Below are 21,486 nucleotides of genomic sequence, written 5' to 3'. Positions count from 1 at the left end.
TAAATTATAACAAGAGAAGTTCCTACATCAAACAAAAGAAATTGTAGATGATGATGTCTGCATCTCTGTTGATAAACTGTGTAAACAATATATAATCATTCAGATGAAAGAACGAGATGTCATATCACAAGCTTGCAGACAACACAAACCTGGGGTAGGAAGGTGAGCTGTGAGGAGGATGCAGAAATGCTTCAGTGTAATTTGGAGAAGCTGAGTGAGTGAGCAAATGCTTGGCAGATGCAGTACAATGTGGAGAAATGTGAGGTTATCTACTTTGATAGCAAAACCAGACAGGTTGATTATCTGAATTGTGAAAGATCAGGAAAAAGGGAGTGTGCAGTGAGACCTGTGCATCTTTGTACAATCAGTTGTTGAAGGTAAACATGCAGGTGCAGTCACCAGTTTAGTCAGCAAATAGTATGTTGGTCTTCATAATGAGAGGATTCAAGTACAGGAGAGGGATGAGTTGCTGAGATGAAACAGGACCTTGGTGAGACCACACCTTGAGAATTTTGGAAACGCGTGGTGCTGGAAAAGCACAGCAGCTCAGGATGATGAAGGGCTTGTGCCCAGAATGTTGACTCCTCTGCTCTTCAGATGCTGCCTGACCTGCTGCGCTTTTCCAGTGCCACACTTTTCAACTCTGATCTCCAGCATCTGCAATCCTCACTTTCTCCTCGAGTATTGTGTGCAGTTCTGGTCTCCTTATCGGAGGACGGATGTTCTGGCTACGGAGGGGGTGAAGCAAATGTTTACCAAGCTCAATTCCTGGGACATTAGGACTTTGTTATTGGAGTTTACATGAATGAGGGGGAACTTCATAAAAGTCTTGACAGGAAAGGTGTTCCCCATGACCAGGGAGACCAGAGTGAGAGTCACAGTCTAAGGATACAGGTTGGCCATTTAGGAATGAGATGATGAGAAATTTCTTGTGGAATTCTCCACCACAGAATGTAGTCGAGGGTTAGATATAATTGTTAGAGCTAAAGGGAGAAAACGGAAACAGAGTACTGAGTAAGATTATCAGCCTTGATCACATTGTATGGCAGAGCAGGCTTGAAAGGCCAAATGGCCTACTCCTGCTCCTATTTTCTCTGTCTTTGTGTGTCTGTAATTCTGAAGCTCAAAAATACACTGGTGTGACAGTCATAGAGTTATACAGCACCCTTCACTCCAACTCGTCCACACCGACCAGACATCCCAATTTAACCAAGTCCCGTTTGCTAGCACTTGGCCCATATTCCTCTAAATCTTTCCTGTTCATATACCATCCAGATGCCTTTTAAATGCTACAGTTGTACCAGCTTCCACTACTTTCTCTGGCAGCACATTCCATACATGCACCACCCTCTGTGTGAAAAAGTTGTCCCTCAGGTTCCTTTTAAATATCTTCCCTCTCACCTTAAACCTATGCCCTCCAGATTTTCCTACTCTAGGAAAAAGACCTTTGCTATTCACCCAATCCATGTCCCACATGATTTTATAAACCTCTATAAGATCACTCCTCAGCCTCCGATGCTCCAGAGAAAATAGCCCCAGTCTATCCAGCCTCTCCCAATAACTCAAACCCTCCAGTGCCAGCAAAATCCTTGTAAATCTTTACTGCGCCACCTCAGGTTTAACAACATTCTTCCTATAGAGGGGTGACCAGAATTGTAAGCAGTATTCTAAAAGTGGCCTCACCAATGTCCTGTATATGATATGCAACACAATATCCCGACCCCTATACTCGATGCTCCGATCAATAAAGGCAAACTTGAAGATGCCTTCTTCACTACCCTGGCTACCTGCGACTCCACTTTTAAGGAACTATGCACCTAGACAGCTAGGTCTCTGGATAGCAACACTCCCAGGGCCCTACCATTAACTGTATATCTCCTGCCCTGGTTTGCCTTACCAAACTGCAGCACCTCACATTTATTTGGTATTTGAATATTTTTATGACTGAGGCAGATAAATTTTTGACAAGGGCTGGGCAGGATTGTAAAGTAATCAGATTAATCAGGATCGTACTGAACGGTGGAGCTCCATCAAGGGAACACACAGGCTATTCCTGCTCCTAATTCTTACGTTATTAAGTGTCTGCTGATTTGGAAAGAATAATGAACTGAATGGTCTTCACCATGGTCCCAATTCTGTCGCTGAATAAATTCAATACTGAGGTGGACAGACTTTTGATAGACAAAGGAGTGAAGGGCTGTGCTGGGCAGACAGGAGAGTAGAGTTCAGACAAATGGGATCAGTCATGATCTTATTAAATGGCACAGCAGACAGTGATGACTGACCTGCTCCTGCTGCCAGGATCTCTGTTTGTTACAGGTGTAATGGACCATGGCTATCAGTGTGTATATGATTAAGTCATTCAAAGATGGCAGCACTAGTGATTAGTAAAGCACACAATATTCTAGACTTAATTGAAGGGGCATAGAGTCCAAGGGCGAGGCAGCTATATTAAATGTACATTAGAGACTGCTCAGGCCCTCCACTGGGTCCAGTGCTGGGTGCTGCACTTTAGGAAGGACATAAATGTTTTGGAGAAGGAAGGAGCAGCGGAGATTCATGAAAATGGTTTCTGAGATGAGGAATTTCACTGATCAAGTTATATGGGAGCAGTTCGGACTGTTGTTCTTGGACAAATGAAGACTGAGAGGAGATTTGATCAAAGTATCTAAATAATGAGTGGCTGGGTAGGGTAGATTGGAGAGAAACGGTTCCCATTCGTGCAAAGATAGCAGAGGAAGGGACATAGGTTTAAAGTAATTGGTTAAAGAAAACAAAAGCGATGAACCAAAGTTTTGTCACACTGAGTGAAGGAGGTCTGGAATACTCTGCCTTTGAGAGTGGTACAAGCAGGTTCAATCCACACTTTCAACAATGGATTCAACAGGCCATGGGGAGATAGCAGGAGATTGGCACTGAGTAAAACGCTCATTCGGAGAAATGGTGCATATACAACTGGCCTCAATCTCTGATTCTGTGCACCTCCTCTCTGCTTGGAATTGCTTGCTTGTCTGTCAAACGTTAGTTCAATTCGAGAACACTTATTGAAACCAGAGAGTGCTTCTTGACCTCTGCCCTGGTCACACAGCTGGCAAAATAAGGATAAACACCTGATACCTTTATCAAACAGGAAGACAGACTGCAGTATTAGTCCTGCCCAGTCACCACTGTGGACCGTGTCCCATTACACCCCCACCTTCCATCTCATCAATGCTCCCCATCTCCACCCATCACATAGACAGCTTCCAGTTACGATCCCTTGATATTTTGTTTTCTGATATGGGGTCTCAGTCCAAGATCCATGTGCAGCAGCAACATACGCAACTGGAAGAAGATGCTGAGAACACTGTCCCCTCCGAGGACCCTCTGAGTTGCTGCACAGTTTAGGGAGAACGCTATCTGCTCTGAGCAAGGAAAAGACACTTCTATGCAATTTACTTAGTGCCACTTCTCCCTGGAACCTTGCACTTTGTTCTTTTTCAGATTATTATCCAATTTCCTGAAATTCTGCATCGCTGGCCTTAAAATCTGTGTTCTCTGATTCTCGATTGGCAGGTTGAGGTTGATAGACATTGGGACATGAAGGAATTGAACAGGGAAGTGGAGGTCAGGGTTGGAAATCAGACATGCCCTTGCTGGATGATACAGCAGACTGAAGGAATGGTACCATCTAATCTTGCACCTTGTGATGCTTTACAATGCAACAAGGATTTATGAGGAGAACTGGGTCCACTTTGAGACCCAAGCCAGCAACAAGCTACAAAACCACAGCAAGTGAGTAAATGTCAGACAGAGAGAGAGAGAGAGGACACACTGTTGTGGATTCCAGCTTTTTCTCATATGTTTTTCACAGACGCATAACGTTACTGCCCTCCCCACCTGCCCTGGCCCACTCAACCCTGTTAAGTCTTGGGGGTGACATACAGAAGTAGGGGTGTTCCATAGCCTCTCTCGCTGTAAGCCGTGCTTGGTGATCATAACGGAGTAACTTGTCCAAGAAGTCCAGGGCCTCGGAACTGACCAAGTGCTGGTTTTCACTGTGCACAAAACGCTCCCACCTCTTCCGGGAATGCCTGGAGATGAAAAGGAGATGACACAGGTTAACAGATGCTGGCAGAACAAGCTTGTGGAGGCAGACCTGTACTCTTGGGGTCATTTACACTGTGATGGAAGGTACTATGTAAATTCAAGTTCCTTCTATGGTGGCACTGACTCTGAGTAAGACACCTGGGTTAAAACGTTCTACCTTGCTATGTCAGTTCTGTCCATCTCAAATCCAAGTTCTTGTGAGGACCAGACACTGCAGCCAGCCTGCACACAAGGTCACAGGAGCACCATGAGTGCACAGTCAGACCCCAGCATGGAGCTTTGTGGGGAACTGGTTAATTTATTTTTGATAGCATTATTACAGGGAGAACGCAACTGAGGGAGGTTATAGATAAGGTAGACAGCCAACAGCTTTTCTCTAAGGCAGGGGAGTCTAAAACTGGAGGGTATAGGTTTAAGATAAGAGGGAGAGATACAAAAGGATCTAGAGGGGCAATTTTTTTCGCACAGAGGGTGGTCAGTGTCTGGAATGGGCTGCCAGAGATAGTAATGGAGGTGAATACAATTTCACCATTGAAGAAACATTTAGACAGGTACATGGATTAGAGAGATATGGAGGGATATGGACCAAATGCAGATAAATGGGACTAGTTTAATTGAAAAATTGGGTGGCCTGGGCACATTGGGCCTGGTTCCAAGCTGTAGACCTCTATGACCCTATACTACAGTGTTACCTTCGACCTGAACAGAAAGCCAGCTGCATCATCTCACCTGAAGGATTGAGTCTAGGCTTAAAGCCAGGAATGAGTGTTGTTCATAAACCACCTAATCCAGAGAAGAATGTGTCAAGACCTGAGTCAAGTTGACACACAGACTTGTTCACGAGGACTATTTGGAGGGTCAACGATTAGTTTAGTTCAAATATGCTCCCCCACCTTTAAGCTGAGTCAACACAGGGGCTGAGCGGCTTTATCCCTGAGTTATACACCAGGCCTGTTGTCTTGCTCACTCCTTGCATTTCTAACAGCTCAGCATCACCACCAAGAGGTGAACTGCAGCATTGCATCCATTTGCAACACAGCCACAACTTTTAGACCAAATATTCAGGCTATAAAGTAGGAGGTTGATTTAAACGTGAGAAATATTTTTAAAGGTTTGAAATCTTGGGAACTGCCAATAATGACACAGTCTCAGCAGGTCCCTGCTGTTCCAAGACTCTCTTTCTAACCAACAAAGAACAGTGGATGCAGGAAATCTGAAACTAAAGCAGAAATTGCTGGAGAAACTCAGCAGCTCTGGCAGCATCTGTGGGAGAAAGCAGTCAATGTTTCAGGTCCGGTGACCTTTCTACAAGGGAATGCTTGGAAGGGTCACTGGGCTCGAAATATTAACACTATTTCTCTCTCCACAGATCCTGCCAGACCTTCTGAGTTTCTCTAGCAATTTTGGTTTTAGCTATTTATTTCTGTCAGCTTAAAGGAGGCAAAAGTAATTGTGATAAAGACTTGCAAAACTGTCCTTGCCAACAGCTCCCCCAAAACCAGCACATAAAAATTTAAGGCATTATTGGGCCAAAAGGAGGGGGGGCTGCTCATACTAAGGTCAACTACCACTTCAGAATAGAAAAATGTGTTGCTGGAAAAGCGCAGCAGGTCAGGCAGCATCCAAGGAGCAGGAGAATCGACGTTTCGGGCATAAGCCCTTCTTCAGGAATGCGGAGGGTGTGCCAAGCAGGCTAAGATAAAAGGTAGGGGGGAGGGACTTGGGGGAGGGGCGTTGGGAATGCGATAGGTAAAGGAGGTTAAGGTGAGGGTGATAGGCCGGAGAGGGGGTGGGGGTGAAGAGGTCGGGAAGAAGATTGCAGAGTATCCAGGAATGGAAGTTTAAACCAGGATTTCCTCTCCATCTCAGTCCCATCTAGTATTCTCTGCTCACACAGCACACAAGGGGGAAAGTGCAAGGCAAGTGTTATGTTTTGCACAGAGGGTAGTGTGGGGCCTAGAATGGGCTGCCAGGGGAGGTGATAAAGCAGATCCAATAGCAATGTTTAAGGGGTATTTCAATAGATGCATGAATAGGCAGCGATTACAGAACCACATGCAGGCAGACGAGGTTAGTTTAAAATAGCATCAAGGTCGGCTCAGACATGGTGGGCCGAAGGACCTGTCCCTGTGCTTTTCTATGTTCTGTATGGACAAGAGGAAGGATTAGGACCAGGGAATGATGCTGTTCCCGCTCAGTCCAGATAACTGCATGTGACCAGCCTCCAGTAGGTGACGGGGATGGAGGGGTGGAGGTGAGGATCTAAAATCTGGATTTAGGCTGTTGTCAGGAGCAACCATTTAATGCATGATTTTACCAACTATAAAATGGCTTCTTAATGCAAATAACAAAATAATATAACAAAATAGCTTCTCTGAAAACTGCATTCCTGAACGAATTGAAAGAAATTAGCAAACAATGCCCTGTTCATAGTATAAGCTAACTAACCAAGATAGGACATTATTAAAGTATTCAAAATTGGCCTTGGAAACCAGGTGACAAGAGATAAAGACATGAAAACAATTTAGTTCCCAGGAAATATCATTGGCTTAATTTTGTCTATTTGTCATATCATTTCATTTTATGGGATTAATTTTGCAATTAAGGCTGTTCTATTTGTTAAGAGACCTATAAACGTCTGTGTTTTAAGCTAATTGTGCAGCTTTTCCAGAGTACACAGAGGTGCTTAACCCCTGTGTTGCTGGATAACCTAAATCCGGCGTCATAATAAATTGTTAAATCTTGCTGACAGTATTAGACCGAGCTGCTAGTGTTTATGGGACCGATCGCGGAACCGAGAGGCCCTTCTCAGGGGGCCAGATTTACAGAGGAACCAGGCTTGTTTAATTTGAACTCGGAGACAGGTGTGAGATGGGGGAGGAGGAGTGTTTCTCCACAATTTCTGCCAACAACACAAGGAAACAAGGTAAACCCCTATAAACGCCCCTACACTTTCCTCCATTGACCCGAAGCATGTCTAAACCCCTCCTTGTGGTCACCCCCACCCCCCCAACTCCATCACTTCTTTCAGCTTTATGAACCTCTGAGACTCTCGTGTATATTTAAGTCGGGAGTGTCTTGCTAAATCTATGCAGGCCACTAGTCAGACCATAGCAGGAATCCTGGAAACGGTTTTGGGCCTTCTATCGAAGAAAAGATGTACTGGCATTAGAGGCAGTCTGGAGAAGGTTTGCTTGGTTGATCCCAGATGTCTGAGAGATGACCTTATCCAAACAAAATAAAGTTAACGGACTTGACAGGGTAGATGTGGAGAGAATTCTGAGAAAGGGTCACTGGACCTGAAACGCTAACTCTGATTTTTCTCCACAGATACCTCCAGACCTGCTGAGCTTTTCCAGCAACTTCTGTTTTTGTTTCTGATTTCCAGTGTATCTGGTTCTTCCAATTTTTATTTAGATGTGGAGAGGTTGCTTCCCCTTGTGTGACAGCCTAGGATCCAAGGCCATCATCTCAGAATAAGGGGTCACCCATTTAAAACAGAGTTGAAGAGGAATTTCTTTTCTCAGAATCTGTGAAATTCTATTTCACAGAGGGCTGGCAAAGCTGGGTCATTATGTATATTCAATGTGATTGAGATGAACAGATGTTTAATCAGGAAGGGAATTAAGGGTTATGGGGAAAAGGCAGAAAAGTGAAGTTCAGGATTATCAGATCAGCCATGATCTCATTGAATAATGGCGCTGACTCAATGGGCTGAATGGCTTACGTTTCCTGCTAAGTCTTATAGCCTAGATCCTTCCCTCTCTCTCTCCTCCTTTAATAATGACCAGAAAACTTGCCTTTTAAACCACGTTTCTCCAATATCTCCACGTTAGCTCAATGTTAAATTTTTGTAGCAAACACCTTTACAATTATCTGGGGAACATTTTTACTGGATTAAAGGGTGTGGGGATCTGACTCTGGGCAATACACCAGGGTTAGACTGTCCAGTCTTGCTGTGCCAAATCTGCTTATCCACTTGATATGATGTGTTTGTACAGCAACAGGATGTGACCACTCAGCTAGAGGCTCTTTCCGTGTAATTTGATTCGATCACAACCCTGATCTACAGCTCAACTCCATTTTCCTGCCTTTTCTCCACAGGCCCTGAAACCCTTGACCAACAAGAGTAGACAGGTTATATACAGGGCATTGGTGAAACCACGTCTGGAGTACTATGCACAGTACTGGTTACAGGTACTAATGGAAGGATGTTAATGCTCTGGAGACATTTCAGAAAAGGTTTATTCGACTAATACCTGGAATGAGTGGATTGCCTTATGAAGAAAGGTTAGACGGGCTGGGCCTGTATCCTCTGGAGTTTAGAAGACGCAGAGGTGTCTTAATTAAAATGCAAGTTCCTGACGTGATGTAACTGGTTGACTATGGAAATGATGTAGGAGAATCTAGAACTAGGCTCATAGTTTAAAAATACAGGTCGCCCATTTAAGAGATGAAGAAACCTTTTTTTTCTCTCAGCAGGTTGAGTGTCTTTGGAATTCCCTTCCACAAAAAGGCAGTGATACAGAACCTTTAAATATTTTTAAAGCAGAGGTAGGTACATTTCGATGATCAAGTCGTACATCTGTGGTCAGCAAAGTTTTGGAAAGAGTTCTTAGGGATAGGATTTATGACTATTTGGAAAAGCATGGCATGATTAAAGGCAGTCAGCATTGCTTTGTGAGGGGCAGGTCATGCCTCACAAATCTTATTCGAGTTCTTTAAGGTGGTGATGAGACTGGTCGATGAAGGTCCAGCAGTGGATGTGGTGTATATGGACTTCAGCAAGGTATTTGATAGGGTTCCCCATGGTAGGCTCATTCATAAAGTCAGGAGGTATAGGATACAGGGAGATTTGGCGATGTGAATTCAGAATTGGCTGGCTGACAGAAGGTAGAGAGTGGTTGTAGATGGAAAGTATTCCGCCTGGAGGTCAGTGGTGACTGGTGTCCCGCAGGGCTCTGTTCTTGGGCCTCTGCTCTTTGTAGTCTTTATCAATGACTTGGATGAGGAGGTTGAGGGGTGAGTTAGTAAATTTGCAGATGACACAAAGGTTGGAGGTGCCGTCGATAGTATCGAGGGCTATTGCAGGCTGCAGCGCGACATAGACAGGATGCAGAGCTGGGCTGAGAAATGGCAGATGGAGTTCAACCTGGGTAAATGCGAAGTGATGCGTTTTGTAAGGTCGAATACAGGATTAAAGACAGGATTCTTGGCAGTGTGGAGGAACAGTGGGATCTTGGTGTTCAAGTGCATAGATCCCTCAAAGTTGCCACCCAAGTTGATAGGTTTGTTAAGAAAGCATATGGTGTTTTGGCTTTCATTAACAGGAGGATCGAGTTTAAGAGCCGCGAGGTTTTGCTGCAGCTCTACAGTCCCTGGTGAGACCACACTTGGAATATTGTGTCCAGTTCTGGTCGTCCTACTATAGGAAAGATAGAGGTTTTGGAGAGGGTGCAAAGAAGGTTTACCAGGATGCTGCCTGGACTGGAGGGCTTGCCTTATGAAGAAAGGTTGACTAAGCTCGGACTTTTCTCTCTGGAGAGAAGGAGGAAGAGAGGTGACCTGATCGAGATATACAAGATAATGAGAGGCATGGATAGAGTCAATAGTCAGAGACTTTTCCCCAGGGCAGGATTGACTGGCACGAGGAGTCATAGTTTGAAGATATTAGGAGAAAGGTATAGAGGGGATGTCAGAGGTAGGTTCTTTACGCAGGGAGTTGTGAATGCATGGAATGCATTGCCAGTTGTGGTGGTGGAAGCAGAGTCATTAGGGACATTCAAGCGGCTGCTGGACATGCACATGGATAGCAGTGAGTCAAGCGGTGTGTAGGTTAAGTTATTTTATTTTACATTAGGATTAAACCTCAGCATAACATCGTGGGCCAAAGGGCCTGTTCTGTGCTATACTTTTCTATGTTCTAAGGTGATGAAAGATTATTGGGATTATCCAGAAATGTAGAGTTGAGGTTAAAACCAGATTAGCCATGATCCTATTGAACAGTGGAGCAGGCCCGAACTGCCATCCCTTGTTCATAACAAATGTCTGAGTCTTGAAAGTTGAAAATGACTCAAAGAGTTTCAGGCTAATGTAGTTTAGATTTGTTGCTCCTTCTTCTTACAACTTTTGTGAAATAGGTAGGAGTCAGATGAGTTGGATCCCAATGAAAGCAGTTGCTTCGGTATCGAGGGGTGATATTAATCGAGGGGTGAGGAGGTTGCCAATGGGATTTCCAGTAACAGCAGGAGGGTTACACAATGAAGGCCAGCTCAGTAGACGAGAGGAAATGAGCTGGGCTTTTCGGCACTAGATAAACATGTGGGAATGGGACAAACCTGGGTTCTGAACCCAAGTCCTTTCGCAACATAGAATACCTTGCTGAGGGCATCTGGACTGCTTGGACAAAATGAAACTCTCCCCACAACCTAACACCATCTACACAGTACAATCAGTGAGAAGGCTGTGGGTTTGAGCCCCAGTCTGGAAGCATGTTCTTCTCTACACTGACATCCTGAAGATGTTGCAGCGGATGGGGATGAGCAAGGGGCTCCATTCCCTCAGAAACATTTTTCTGTAGCCCAGCCCAACACTTTTCACGGAGTGAACAAAAACCGCAAGGACTCACCTGCCCAAGATGTCATTGAAGCGTGGGTCTAGTTCGATGTTGTATTTATCAATGTAATCGTACAAATCTTCTGTGCCCAGCACCTTTGCAATTCTAACCAGCTGGAAACATGTCAACAACACATTAATGGCTGTACAGGGCAGCATTTTTAAATCTAAGAGTGTAGTGCTGGAAAAGCACAGCCTGTCAGGCAGCATCTGCGGAGCAGGAGAGTCGACGTTTCGGGCATAAGCCCTTCATCAGACATGGGCTTATGCCTGAAATGTCAAACCTCCTGCTCCTCGGATGCTGCCTGACCTGCTGTGCTTTTCCAGCACCACACACTCGACTCGGTGTGATCTCCAGCATTTGCAATCCTCACTTTCTCATTTTTAAGTCTGCAGACAGCAGGAATGTAGGAGACAGTGAGGAGCTGGGAAACAGGCTTCACGGGGACACAGGCACAATTTGATGCAGCAACATGTACAATATGACATTTTGATTGGAAGAATGAGGAAAGCCAACATAAACTAAAAGGTACAGCTCCAAAGCAAGAGCAGAAACAGAAAGTCTGGGGGTGTATGTAGACATGTTCTGAAGGTGAAAAAGCATATTACTAATAAAAAGATATTTGAGATTCTTGTCTTTATTAATGAGTATAATTGTCAGGAATCTAAATAAATTTATAAAAATAGAAACCCTACAGTATGAAAGCAGACCATTCATCCCATTGAGTTCACACTGACGCTCTGAAGAGCATCCCACCCAGATCCACGCCCTCTACTTTATCACTGCATTACCTATGGCCAATCCACCTAATCTGCACATCTTTGTACTGCGGGAGGAAGTCGGAGCACCTGGAGGCAACCTACACAGACATGGGGAGAACGTGCAAACTCCACACAGTCGCCCGAGGCTGGAACTGAACCTGGGTCCCTGGCGCAGTGAGGCAGCAGTGCTAACCACTGTGCCACCCATACACATCACTGGTTAACTCCCAGTTGGAGTATCATGTCCAATCCAGACACTGCACTTTAGGAAGGATATTCAGGATCTTGTACACATTGCCCACTTCCTCAACTCTCATCCTGTAACTTTCAGAAGGTTGTGCACAGATTACCCCAGGGATGAGGGACTTCACGTGGAGGGGCCAGATAAGCTAGGATTGTTCTCCTCAGAAATGGCTGATTATGTGGAGACTGGACAGAGAGGTGCTCTAAACTATGGAAAATTTTGAAATGTTTCCTGTGACAAAAGGTCAGTAAGTCGAGGACACAGATTTAAGGTAAATGGTAACAGAACTCAAGGGTACGTGACGAAATTTGTTTGATAAATGCAGCGGATTGTTATGATATGGAATCCATTTCCTGAGAGGGTGGTGAAACCAAATCAGACAATAACTCATGAAAGAAAATCAATAACTATCCGAAGGGAGACAGTTGCCTAGTTACAGGGATGATGGGGAGTTACTGGTGTTGGACTGGGGTGGACAAGGTCAGAAGTCACACAACACCAGTTTATAGTCAAACAGGTTTATTTGAAATCACAAGCTTTCGGAGCACTGCTCCTTCATCAGATGAAGTGCAGGGAAGCATGCACAAAGTGATTTCAAATAAACCTGTTGGACTATAACCTGGTGTCATGTGACTTCTGAGCGAGTTACAGGGGTTGAGCTAGCGTGAACATGATGGGCTGAATGGCCTGCTCTAATAGTGTATTCTTCTACGGTGCATCCATCATTTTAGGTGAATTAAAGGCATTGGGAATAATAAAAGATATGTTTTGCTGACTGTGTGGGCTGGGAGGTGTGCACATGTGACAACAGTAAGATAGGAGGAGGAGGAGGAGGAGGAGGAGGAAGGGTTACTTGTTCAAACAGCATACAGGAACAAGACAGAGAATGATAGAGATGCACTGCCTATACTGCTGTGCAACTCCTGGATTTTCATCTTTTACGCAACTGTCCAGCAAGCCTCAAATTACTAGCATCTCAAAACACAGAGCAATAATGAACCACAGGGGGCCGAGGGAGGCTAATCATACAGGGGTCCAGAGGTCAGTGAGCAACTCTGTTTTCTTAATAAATAAAAACTGAAAGAACTGCGGATACTGGAAACCAAACAAAAACAGGAATTGCCTTTCCAGAAATTTTGGTTTGTGTTAGCTCTATTTCCCTTCCTGCTAGTTAATTTCATAGGGAAATAGGCAGGTGGTGGGCAGAGTTGTAGCTTTGAGGTAAACAGACTGTTAGTTTTGGGCACAGAGCTCTCTCTGCAGCTGGTTTGATGGAACATAGAGTGATGGAATTTCACCTGATCATAGTTGTCATGCCCATGGAAAAAGGGCTCCTTTCTGAAGATCATGCTGGCTAACATACAGCCCAAACTCCACATGTCTAAACTGTAGTCATACATCTAGGAAAGAACAAGAGGGTTAATCGGTTAACACAGCATTCACTGCACTACAGTAACTTAACTTTACAATCAACTGGAATTAGCTTATTTTCTCCAACTGTCAAGCTTCAAATAATGATCCGATTCCCTTTGGAAAGGCCTGACCAAATCTGCTTGGTTCTTTCATCAGTTACATCAAATGTGTATGCCATTTCATCATAGAGAGCTCAAGTATTACTGAAAAAACAACACATTTCATCAAAGCTAAATGCACTGTCTTGCATTTATCAAGATAATTAATAAGAAATACTAAAGGCAAACAGCATTTGTATTGTATGAGAGGAGTGGGCTGATTGTTTGCCAAGTAAAATTTGTTCGGTAAAGGTATCACCATGGCAAAGGTACCAGTTTGTTGATGACTGACAGGTAACTGCAAGACTTTTATTTTAAATTTTAAACCAGGCAGGTTGACTTGGGCTGGTCAAAGCATGGCCTTGAGAAATGAACCAGGGAATGGCTATAACATATTTTATTGAGTTGAAACAGGCTCAGTGCATGTATATGCTCCTTCAAGATATAAAGAACAGAGCCCATGTATGAACACAGGTACACACTGAGCTCAACAGCTCAACCTTAAATTAGCTATGTAATTTTTAGCAAATTCAAGACTAAATCTGTGCCATCTTGTTCTCAATTCTTCTACAAATGAAAACAGTTGTTTTTTCCCCTCATTTACTCTGCCCAGGCCTTTTAAGGATTTTTGAACACTAACACATCTCCTCAGCCTTCTTTTCTCCACCAAAGGAGAACCGTCCCAACTTCTCTCATCTACCCATATAACTGAACACACTCACTGCCTAAACAGCGAGCAAGGAAGGCTGACAACTTAGTGGGGAGGCAATGCCCTAGCGTTATGATAGCTGGACTGTTAAACCAGACCAAGGTAATGTCTGTGAGTGGAATTTGATTGCAATAAAAATTGGGAATTTCTTGTTGAATGACGACTATGTATGAGGACCATGAATCCATTGTCAATTGTCGGAAAACCCCATCTGGTTCAGTAACATCCTTTGGGGAAGGAAACTGCCATCCTTACCTGGCCTGGCCTACAAGTGACTCCAGACCCACAGTAATGTGGCTGACTCTTAACTGCCCCCTGGGTAATTAAGGATGGGCAGTACATGCTGGCCTGGCCAATTACACCCTCATCCTATAAATGATTTTAAAAAACAAAAAAAAGCAACAACTGCATTCCTCAGTAGCCACCCATGGTAATCAAACTGGCTGCTCTGAATTGAGAGATCGCATTTAGCAACTCTGGGAGCTGAGGAAATATCCAAGTGAAAGTGGGTGGAAGGACAGGTCTGGCCATCATCAGGGTCACAGTTTATACATAACACATTAGGTGTCACCCACTGATGTCTCTTGGGAACCATTGCTGCTGTGCCTCAGTGTGTTGCTGTTGGGAAAGCACTGATTTATGGATTGCAGGGCCTGACATATGGGCACTTCTGCACATGAATGGGATGCAGAAGATTTCTCATGTGATTGCTTAGAATCAACAGGTTAAAGGAGACTCTAGTCTATTTGTTGTTTTCAAAAAAAAAGGTGGCTTTGTAAAGCAGTTTCCTGCAAAGTTTTCAAAGAATGAGATATGGATGCAAATTTGTCGCTTTAATTTTGAGCAAACAGGCTGGAAAACATCAAATGGCTCAATGCTGTCACCGACAGCCCCCAATTTAAGTTCTGCATGTTTTTTCCCTCAGGTATACACCCAGAAGGCATGGATAGTGGTTAGAGAAGTTTGCAAGAAGGCATTAGTCTGCAAGACTCGGAGCTTGGACCTGGAAGCGTCTCTCTCTCTCTCTCTCTCTCTGTGAAGGTGTTGGGGGAAAGAAACCTGAAATAATTCCAAACATCAAGTTTCCTGACTGTTTCTCAGCTGGATCTGAAATACAATCTGAAGATTTTCCATTACCTTGTAAATGCCAGCAATCTGATCCCATTGATATAAACCCAAAGGAACTGAGAAGTAAATTCAATTTTTGTCATCTGAATTCAGCCCTGACCTACAGTGGTGTATCTTTTCCCCCTTTCTTGCTGAATTTATTCCCACACTCAATACTTCTGCAGTAGGGTATGCCTTTGAGTGTGAATGGGTTTGTATTTGGAATTAAAGGGGATAGTTTAATTTGCATTGTATTTGTTGAGCGGTTTGCCACTTGTTTAGAGAATACATTTGCCTGAAATAAACACACTTTGTTTGAATTTACTGAAAAGCTTGGTCAAAATTTCTGTTGTTTTATTTAACAGTGATAGAGAGACATAAATTAACCAGTTTACATGATTGAATGAGACATTTACACATCTAGTATAGAGTGTGGAATAGGGGGCCTGATTTCCAGCATACTCCTCTCAGTTTTATAACATTGCTTAATCCAACACATGACTCCAGCTTCAACAGGAAGTATTGTTAAAAGCTTGGTTGCTAGCTGTAACTCAGTGCTTAACACTTTTGTCTCAGAATGAAATAATGCTTTTTAGCACAGGAAGACAGTAAGTCTCACTTCAGAAGCTTTTTAAAAAAATAAGTTGCTTTCAAGAAGTGATACAGAATGAGAAGGCGTGGAATCTGTGTGGGTAGAGGTGAGGAACCACAAAAGGAAAAAAAGGCACTCATATACAGGCCTCCAAACAACAGGAAGTGGGGCAGAAAATAAATCAGGAGAGACACGTACAAAAGGCATTATCACAATGATCATGTGGGACTTCAATATGCAGGTGGATTGAGAAAAGCGGGTTGGTAGTAGATCTTAAGAAACAGTGGCACAGTGGTTCAGTGGTTAGCACTACTGCCTCACAGCACCAGGGACCCGGTTCAATTCCAGCCTCAGGCCACTGTGTGTGGAGTTTGTACATTCTCCCCGTGTCTGCATGGGTTTCCTCCCACAATCCAAAGATGTGCAGGTGAGGTGAATTGCCCATGCTAAATTGCCCATAGTGTTCAGGGATGTGTAGGTTAGATGCATTAGTCAGGGGTAAGTGTAAAATAATAGGTTAGGGGAATAGGTCTGGGTGGCATACTCTTCAGAGGGTTGGTGTGAACTTGTTGGGCTGAAGGGCCTGTTTCCACACTGTAGGGATTCTATGATAAAAGGAATTTATGGAATGTCTAACAGATGGTTTTTGGAGCAGCTTGTGGTAGAACCCACTAGGGAACAGGCAATTCTGGATCAGGTGATATGTAATGAGGCAGCCTAGATGAGAGAGCTTAAGGTAAAGGAACCCTTAGGGGACAGTGCCCACAATATGACAGAATTCACCCTGAAGTTTGAGAGCGAAAGGCTAGAATCAGAAGTGACAGTATTACAACTTAGTAAAGGTACAGGTCGTTCCGCGATAATATGACAGCTGTGTTCCACTACAGTTGAAAAATGTAATGCTAGAAAAACACAGCTGGCCAGGCAGCATCCTGATGAGTGTAGTGGCCATCACTAAGGAGAAGGTGCTGGGGAAGCTGAAAGGTCTGAAGGTGGATAAATCACCCAGACTGATGGACTACACCCCAGAGTTCTGAAGGAGACAGCTGAGAAGATTTTGGAGGTATTGGTGGTTATCTTTCAGGAGTCACTGTAGGCAGGGAGGGTCCCAGAGGACTGGAAAGTGGTTAATGTAACACGTTGCTTAAGGGAGAGAAGACAGGGAACTATAAACTGGTTAGCCTGACATCAGTCATTGGTAAGATTTTAGAGTCCGTTATTAAGGATGAGATTGCAGAGTACTTGGAAGTTACATAGGAACTTTGGGATTAGGAGCAGCAGTGGGTAATTCAGCTCTTCAAGACTGGTCTGTCATTTAACCTGATCATGGCTGATCTTATTATGAGAAAGTGAGGGCTGCAGATGCTGGAGATCAGAGCTGCAAAATGTGTTGCAGGAAAAGCACAGCAGGTCAGGCAGCATCCAAGGAGCAGGAGAATCGACGTTTCAGGCATAAGCCTTTCTTCCTGAAGAAGGGCTTATGCCCGAAACGTCGATTCTCCTGCTCCTTGGATGCTGCCTGACCTGCTGATCTTATTATGGTCTTAACTCCACTCTTGCACCACCTCCCCATAACCCTTTATCCTATTTTTCATCAGAAATGTATCTATTTCTTTCTTGAATCTGTTGATTGATTCTGCCTTTACTACACTCTGGGGCAGTGAGTTTCACACATTCCCAACACTCTAAGAAGTAGTTTCTCCTTATCTCAGTTTAGAACCTACCTCCTCCTATTCTATATCGAGGACCTCTTGTTTGAGACTGCCCCACAAGGTGGAACATCTGTTCAATGTCCACCTTATCAATCCCTTTAGTATTTTATATCCCTCAATCAGATTCCTCCCACATTCTTGTGAACTCCAGTGAGTACAAGCTCAAGCTGTTCAGCTGCTCCCTGTCCGACAGCCCTTTCATCAATGGAATCAGCCTGGTGACCCTCCTCTGAACTGTCTCCAGTGTCTCCACATCCTTCCTCAAGTAAGGAGACCAAAACTGGACATAATACTCCAGGTGTGGCCTCACCGATACCTTCCTTAATTGTAACAGCATTTCTTTTACTTTTATAATCCAGTCCTTTTGCAATTAATGCCAGGATTCCACCTGCCTTTCTGAGTAAATGATGCACATACAAAACCACTTTCTGCGATTCATGCACAAAGACACCCAGATCCCTCTGCACTGACACACTTTAAATCTACCTCCCATTAATTAATAATTTGCCCTTGTATAATTCCAGCCAAAAAAGACAACCTCGCACTTATCCAGATTAAACTCCATCTGCCAGATTCCGGCCCATTCTCCTGGCCTATCAATATCCATCTGTAAACTCTATCTTCTCATCACATCCTGCATTCCCACCTAGTTTAGTATTATCCATGCACTTTGCTCTGTTACACTCTGTGCCTGCTTGCAGATCATTTAAAGAGATTGTAAATAGTTGGGGTCTGAGAACTGAACCCTACGGCACCTCACTAGTTACAGCTCACTGTCCAGAGAAGGACCCATTTATCCCGATCCTGTGTTTTAGTCAGTCAGCCAATCCTCTATTCAAACCAGAACTATACCTTAGAGAGCAAGCGCAAACTTGCAGAACAGTTCAACATTCAGACCGGTAACATGTGGAGTTAGGGAAAAGGCACCTATATCGATAGAGGATTGGCTGACTGGTAGAAGACAGTGTGTGGGGATAAACGGGTCTTTTTCAGGATGGCAGCTGCTGACCACTGGAGTTCCGCACGGGTCAGTGTTGGGACCACAACTATTAAGGTTGTACATTAACAATCTGGGTGAAGGAACGGAGGGCATTGTTACTAAGTTTGCAGATAACACAAAGATCGGTGAAGGGACAGTCGTGGTGAGGAAGCGGGGAGGCTGCAGAAGGACTTGGACAGGCTCAGAGAGTGAGTGAAGAAGTGGCAGGTGAACACAAAGTGGGAAAGTGTGAGGTTATGAACATTAGTCGGAGGAATAGAGACGTAGACTGTTTTCTTAACGGGGAAAGGCTTTGGCAATCTGAAGCACAAAGGGACCTAGGAGTTCTTGTTCAGGATATTCTTAAGGTTAACCTGCAGCTTCAGTTGGTGTTAGGAAGGCAAATGCAATGTTACCATTCATTTCAACAGGGCCAGAATACAAGAATCAGGGATGTACTGCTGATGCTATTAAAGGTTCTGGTCAGACCACATTTGAAATATTGTGAGCAGTTTTGGGTCCTGTATCAAAGGAAGGATGCGCTGGTGTTGGAGGGGGGCTGGAGGAGGTTCACAAGAACGATCCCGGGGATGAAGGGCTTTTCAAACGAGGTGCGGTTGAGGACTCAGAGCCTGTATTCAAAGGGGTTTAGAAGGATGGGGTGGGGGGAATCTGATTAAAATTACTGAGAGCCGTGGATAGAGGGGATTTGGAGAAGATGTTTCCACCTATAGGAGAGATTAGGATCCAAGGGCACTGCCTCAGAGTGAAGGGTCAGGGCTTTAGAACAGAGATGAGGAGAAATCTCTTCAGCCAGAGGGTAGTTAACCTGTGGAACCCGTTGCTGCAGAGGAGTGTGGAGGCTAAGTCATTGAGTGTATTTAAGACAGAGATAGTTATATTCTTGAAGAGAACCCCATTCCTAATGAAGAGCTTATGATCGAAACGTCGAATCTCCTGCTCCTCGGATGCTGCCTGACTGGCTGTGCTTTTCCAGCACCACACCTTTTGGCAGATAGATGATTGGTAAGAGAATCAGGTTTACGGGGGAAGGCAGGAGAACGGGGTTGAGAAACATAACAGCCATGATTGAATGGTGGAGAATTCAATGGGCCGAATGGCCTAATTCTGCTCCTATATCTTATGATTCTACAGCCTCGAGCAGGAGTTGGACTGAGAGAGAGGTCCTTTCGTGGCGAATATCAGTCTCTCTCAGATGGATGTTAAACATCCCACAGCCCTACTTTCAAGAGCAGAGCACAGCATCCCCTGCTGGTCACTATTCATTGCATTAGACGCAGTAGCAAAAGTAGACCATTCAGCCCAACAGGTCTGTTCCACCCTTCAATCAGATCATGGCTGATGTGATAATCCTCCACTCCACTTTCCTTTTCCTCATAACTATCAATTCCCTTATTGATTAAAAAACTGGTATGTTCAACAAACATTATGACAACAGGCAATCAAAACAATGAAGGAACGGTGATAGATTTCCAAGTCAGGATGGTGAGTGGCTCGGAGGGGAACCTGCAGGGGGTGGTTTTCCCATGTTTCTGCTGCCCTTGTCCTTCTAGATGGATGTGGTCATGGGTTTGGCAGGTGCTGTCTAAAAACCCTTGATGACTTTCTGCAGTGCATCTTGTAGATAGTACACACTACTGCGACAATTGTCCCTCAACAGACAGACCACCATCAATCCCTCTCATTAATTTAATGATTATATATCGTCATAATGCCCTGCCTAATGCGAGGGGTGGGCCAGGCTCAATGGTCACTATTTGATCTCCTTAAGGAGATGAAAGACTGGCCATTTGTGAACCTTACCTGATAGTCAACCAAAAGCTCAGGCCCCTTGAAGTATCTGGATGCCACGCGAACGTTGTACTCCTGCCCTGGATGGTAAAACTCGGCCAGACCCCAGTCTATCAGTCGAAGCTGCAAGGTGTCAGGATGAGAAAGAAAAACACAAGACAAATCAGGATAAAGATGTAATGTTGATCCACACGTCGCACAGAAAAGATGGAAAACATTTTTTTGAACGTGTCGAGCTGAGCAAACAGGCTTGCTCTGAATGACTTCTATCAGCTTTTGTGAAACAACTCACTGTCATGAACTGCGGCAGAGATCGAGACAAAATCATCAAATTATCAGCCAGAGCTCAGTGCACAGCAACATATCTTCGTCCAATTCAAATGGTATGTGCTCGAATTCCATTCAAGAGAGTCAAGCACATTATCCAGGTCAGTGCTGAGGGAGCACGGCACTGTCGGAGGGTCAGCGCTGAGGGAGTGGGCACTGTCAACGGGTCAGTACTGAGGGAGTGCCGCACTGTCGGAGAGTCACTGCTGAGGGAGAGCTGTACTCTTGGAGGGTCAGCGCTGAGGGAGTGCCACACTGTCAGAGGGTCAGCGCTGAGGGAGTGGGCATTGGCAGTACTGAGGAAGCACACACAGTCAACATTGTGGTACTTTCACTGCACTAATAACCCAGTGGATCATGTTAATGATCTGTGACAAACGTAAAGTCCAATTGATTACTGTGAAAACCTACTTGGTTCACTAATTTCCTTTAGGAAAGGAAATCTGCCTTTCCTAAAGGTCCAGCCTCTCTGTATTCTGAGCATGGGAGGTGAGAGAAAGGGGCCAAGGATTTACAGAGGAACCTTGATTATCCAGTATTTGATTATCCGAGTTTCGGATTATCCGGACAAGATCACAAGGTCCCAATGTTTGGCTAAACTGTGTTATCCAGCATTCGATTATCCAAACATTCAATTATCCGAACAAAACACTCCCCGCCCAAGGCTTTCGGATAATTGAGGTTCCTCTGTAATTGGTTCCGTTTCACTGTGTGAACGCAAGCGTCCCGGATCAGGTTTTGCACTTGTAAATGAAGCTCTAGTGTTTGTTTGTAACTGGCTGAGATCACAGCCTGAAGGTGATCAGCACATCAGCGCACATTACCTTTCTGTGTTCGTGGTCAATCATCACGTTGTGTGGTTTGACGTCCCTGTGCATGATTCCCATACTGTGGCAGTAATCCAGGGCCTGGCCGGTAAACAGGTAACAGTTCAGCTCAAAATCACAACAAAAAAGAAAATAAATAAAATCCACTATTTGACACATCTCGAGCAGCTGAAGCAGGCACATTGGAGTTTACTGATAAA

General features: G+C 44.4%; 1 protein-coding gene and 1 long non-coding RNA gene across 3 annotated transcripts in view; one reads left to right on the top strand and one right to left on the bottom strand.

Moving 5' to 3' along the window:
• LOC122550203 (casein kinase II subunit alpha) overlaps positions 1-21,486 on the bottom strand; it is an 89,105-nt gene that overhangs the window by 6,793 nt on the left and 60,826 nt on the right. For both annotated transcript variants that reach the window (XM_043690952.2, XM_043690954.2), the window contains exons 7-11: positions 21,284-21,367; positions 20,145-20,255; positions 13,009-13,110; positions 10,718-10,818; positions 3,925-4,073 (exon numbers count right to left, since the gene is read on the bottom strand). In XM_043690952.2, the coding sequence (XP_043546887.1) occupies positions 3,925-4,073; positions 10,718-10,818; positions 13,009-13,110; positions 20,145-20,255; positions 21,284-21,367 (547 nt within the window). The remainder of the gene's footprint in view (positions 1-3,924; positions 4,074-10,717; positions 10,819-13,008; positions 13,111-20,144; positions 20,256-21,283; positions 21,368-21,486) is intronic.
• LOC148150030 (uncharacterized) lies at positions 6,936-15,355 on the top strand. Its single transcript, XR_015757285.1, has 3 exons — positions 6,936-7,015; positions 8,569-8,643; positions 14,856-15,355. It is a non-coding gene; the product is annotated as an uncharacterized LOC148150030 (long non-coding RNA).

This window comes from Chiloscyllium plagiosum, unplaced genomic scaffold (genome assembly GCF_037043375.1).
Source record: "Chiloscyllium plagiosum isolate Xiang-an unplaced genomic scaffold, Cpla_swu_hap1 HiC_scaffold_5, whole genome shotgun sequence".
Taxonomy (NCBI): domain Eukaryota; kingdom Metazoa; phylum Chordata; class Chondrichthyes; order Orectolobiformes; family Hemiscylliidae; genus Chiloscyllium; species Chiloscyllium plagiosum.
This window is presented reverse-complemented; position numbering and strand designations above follow the sequence as displayed.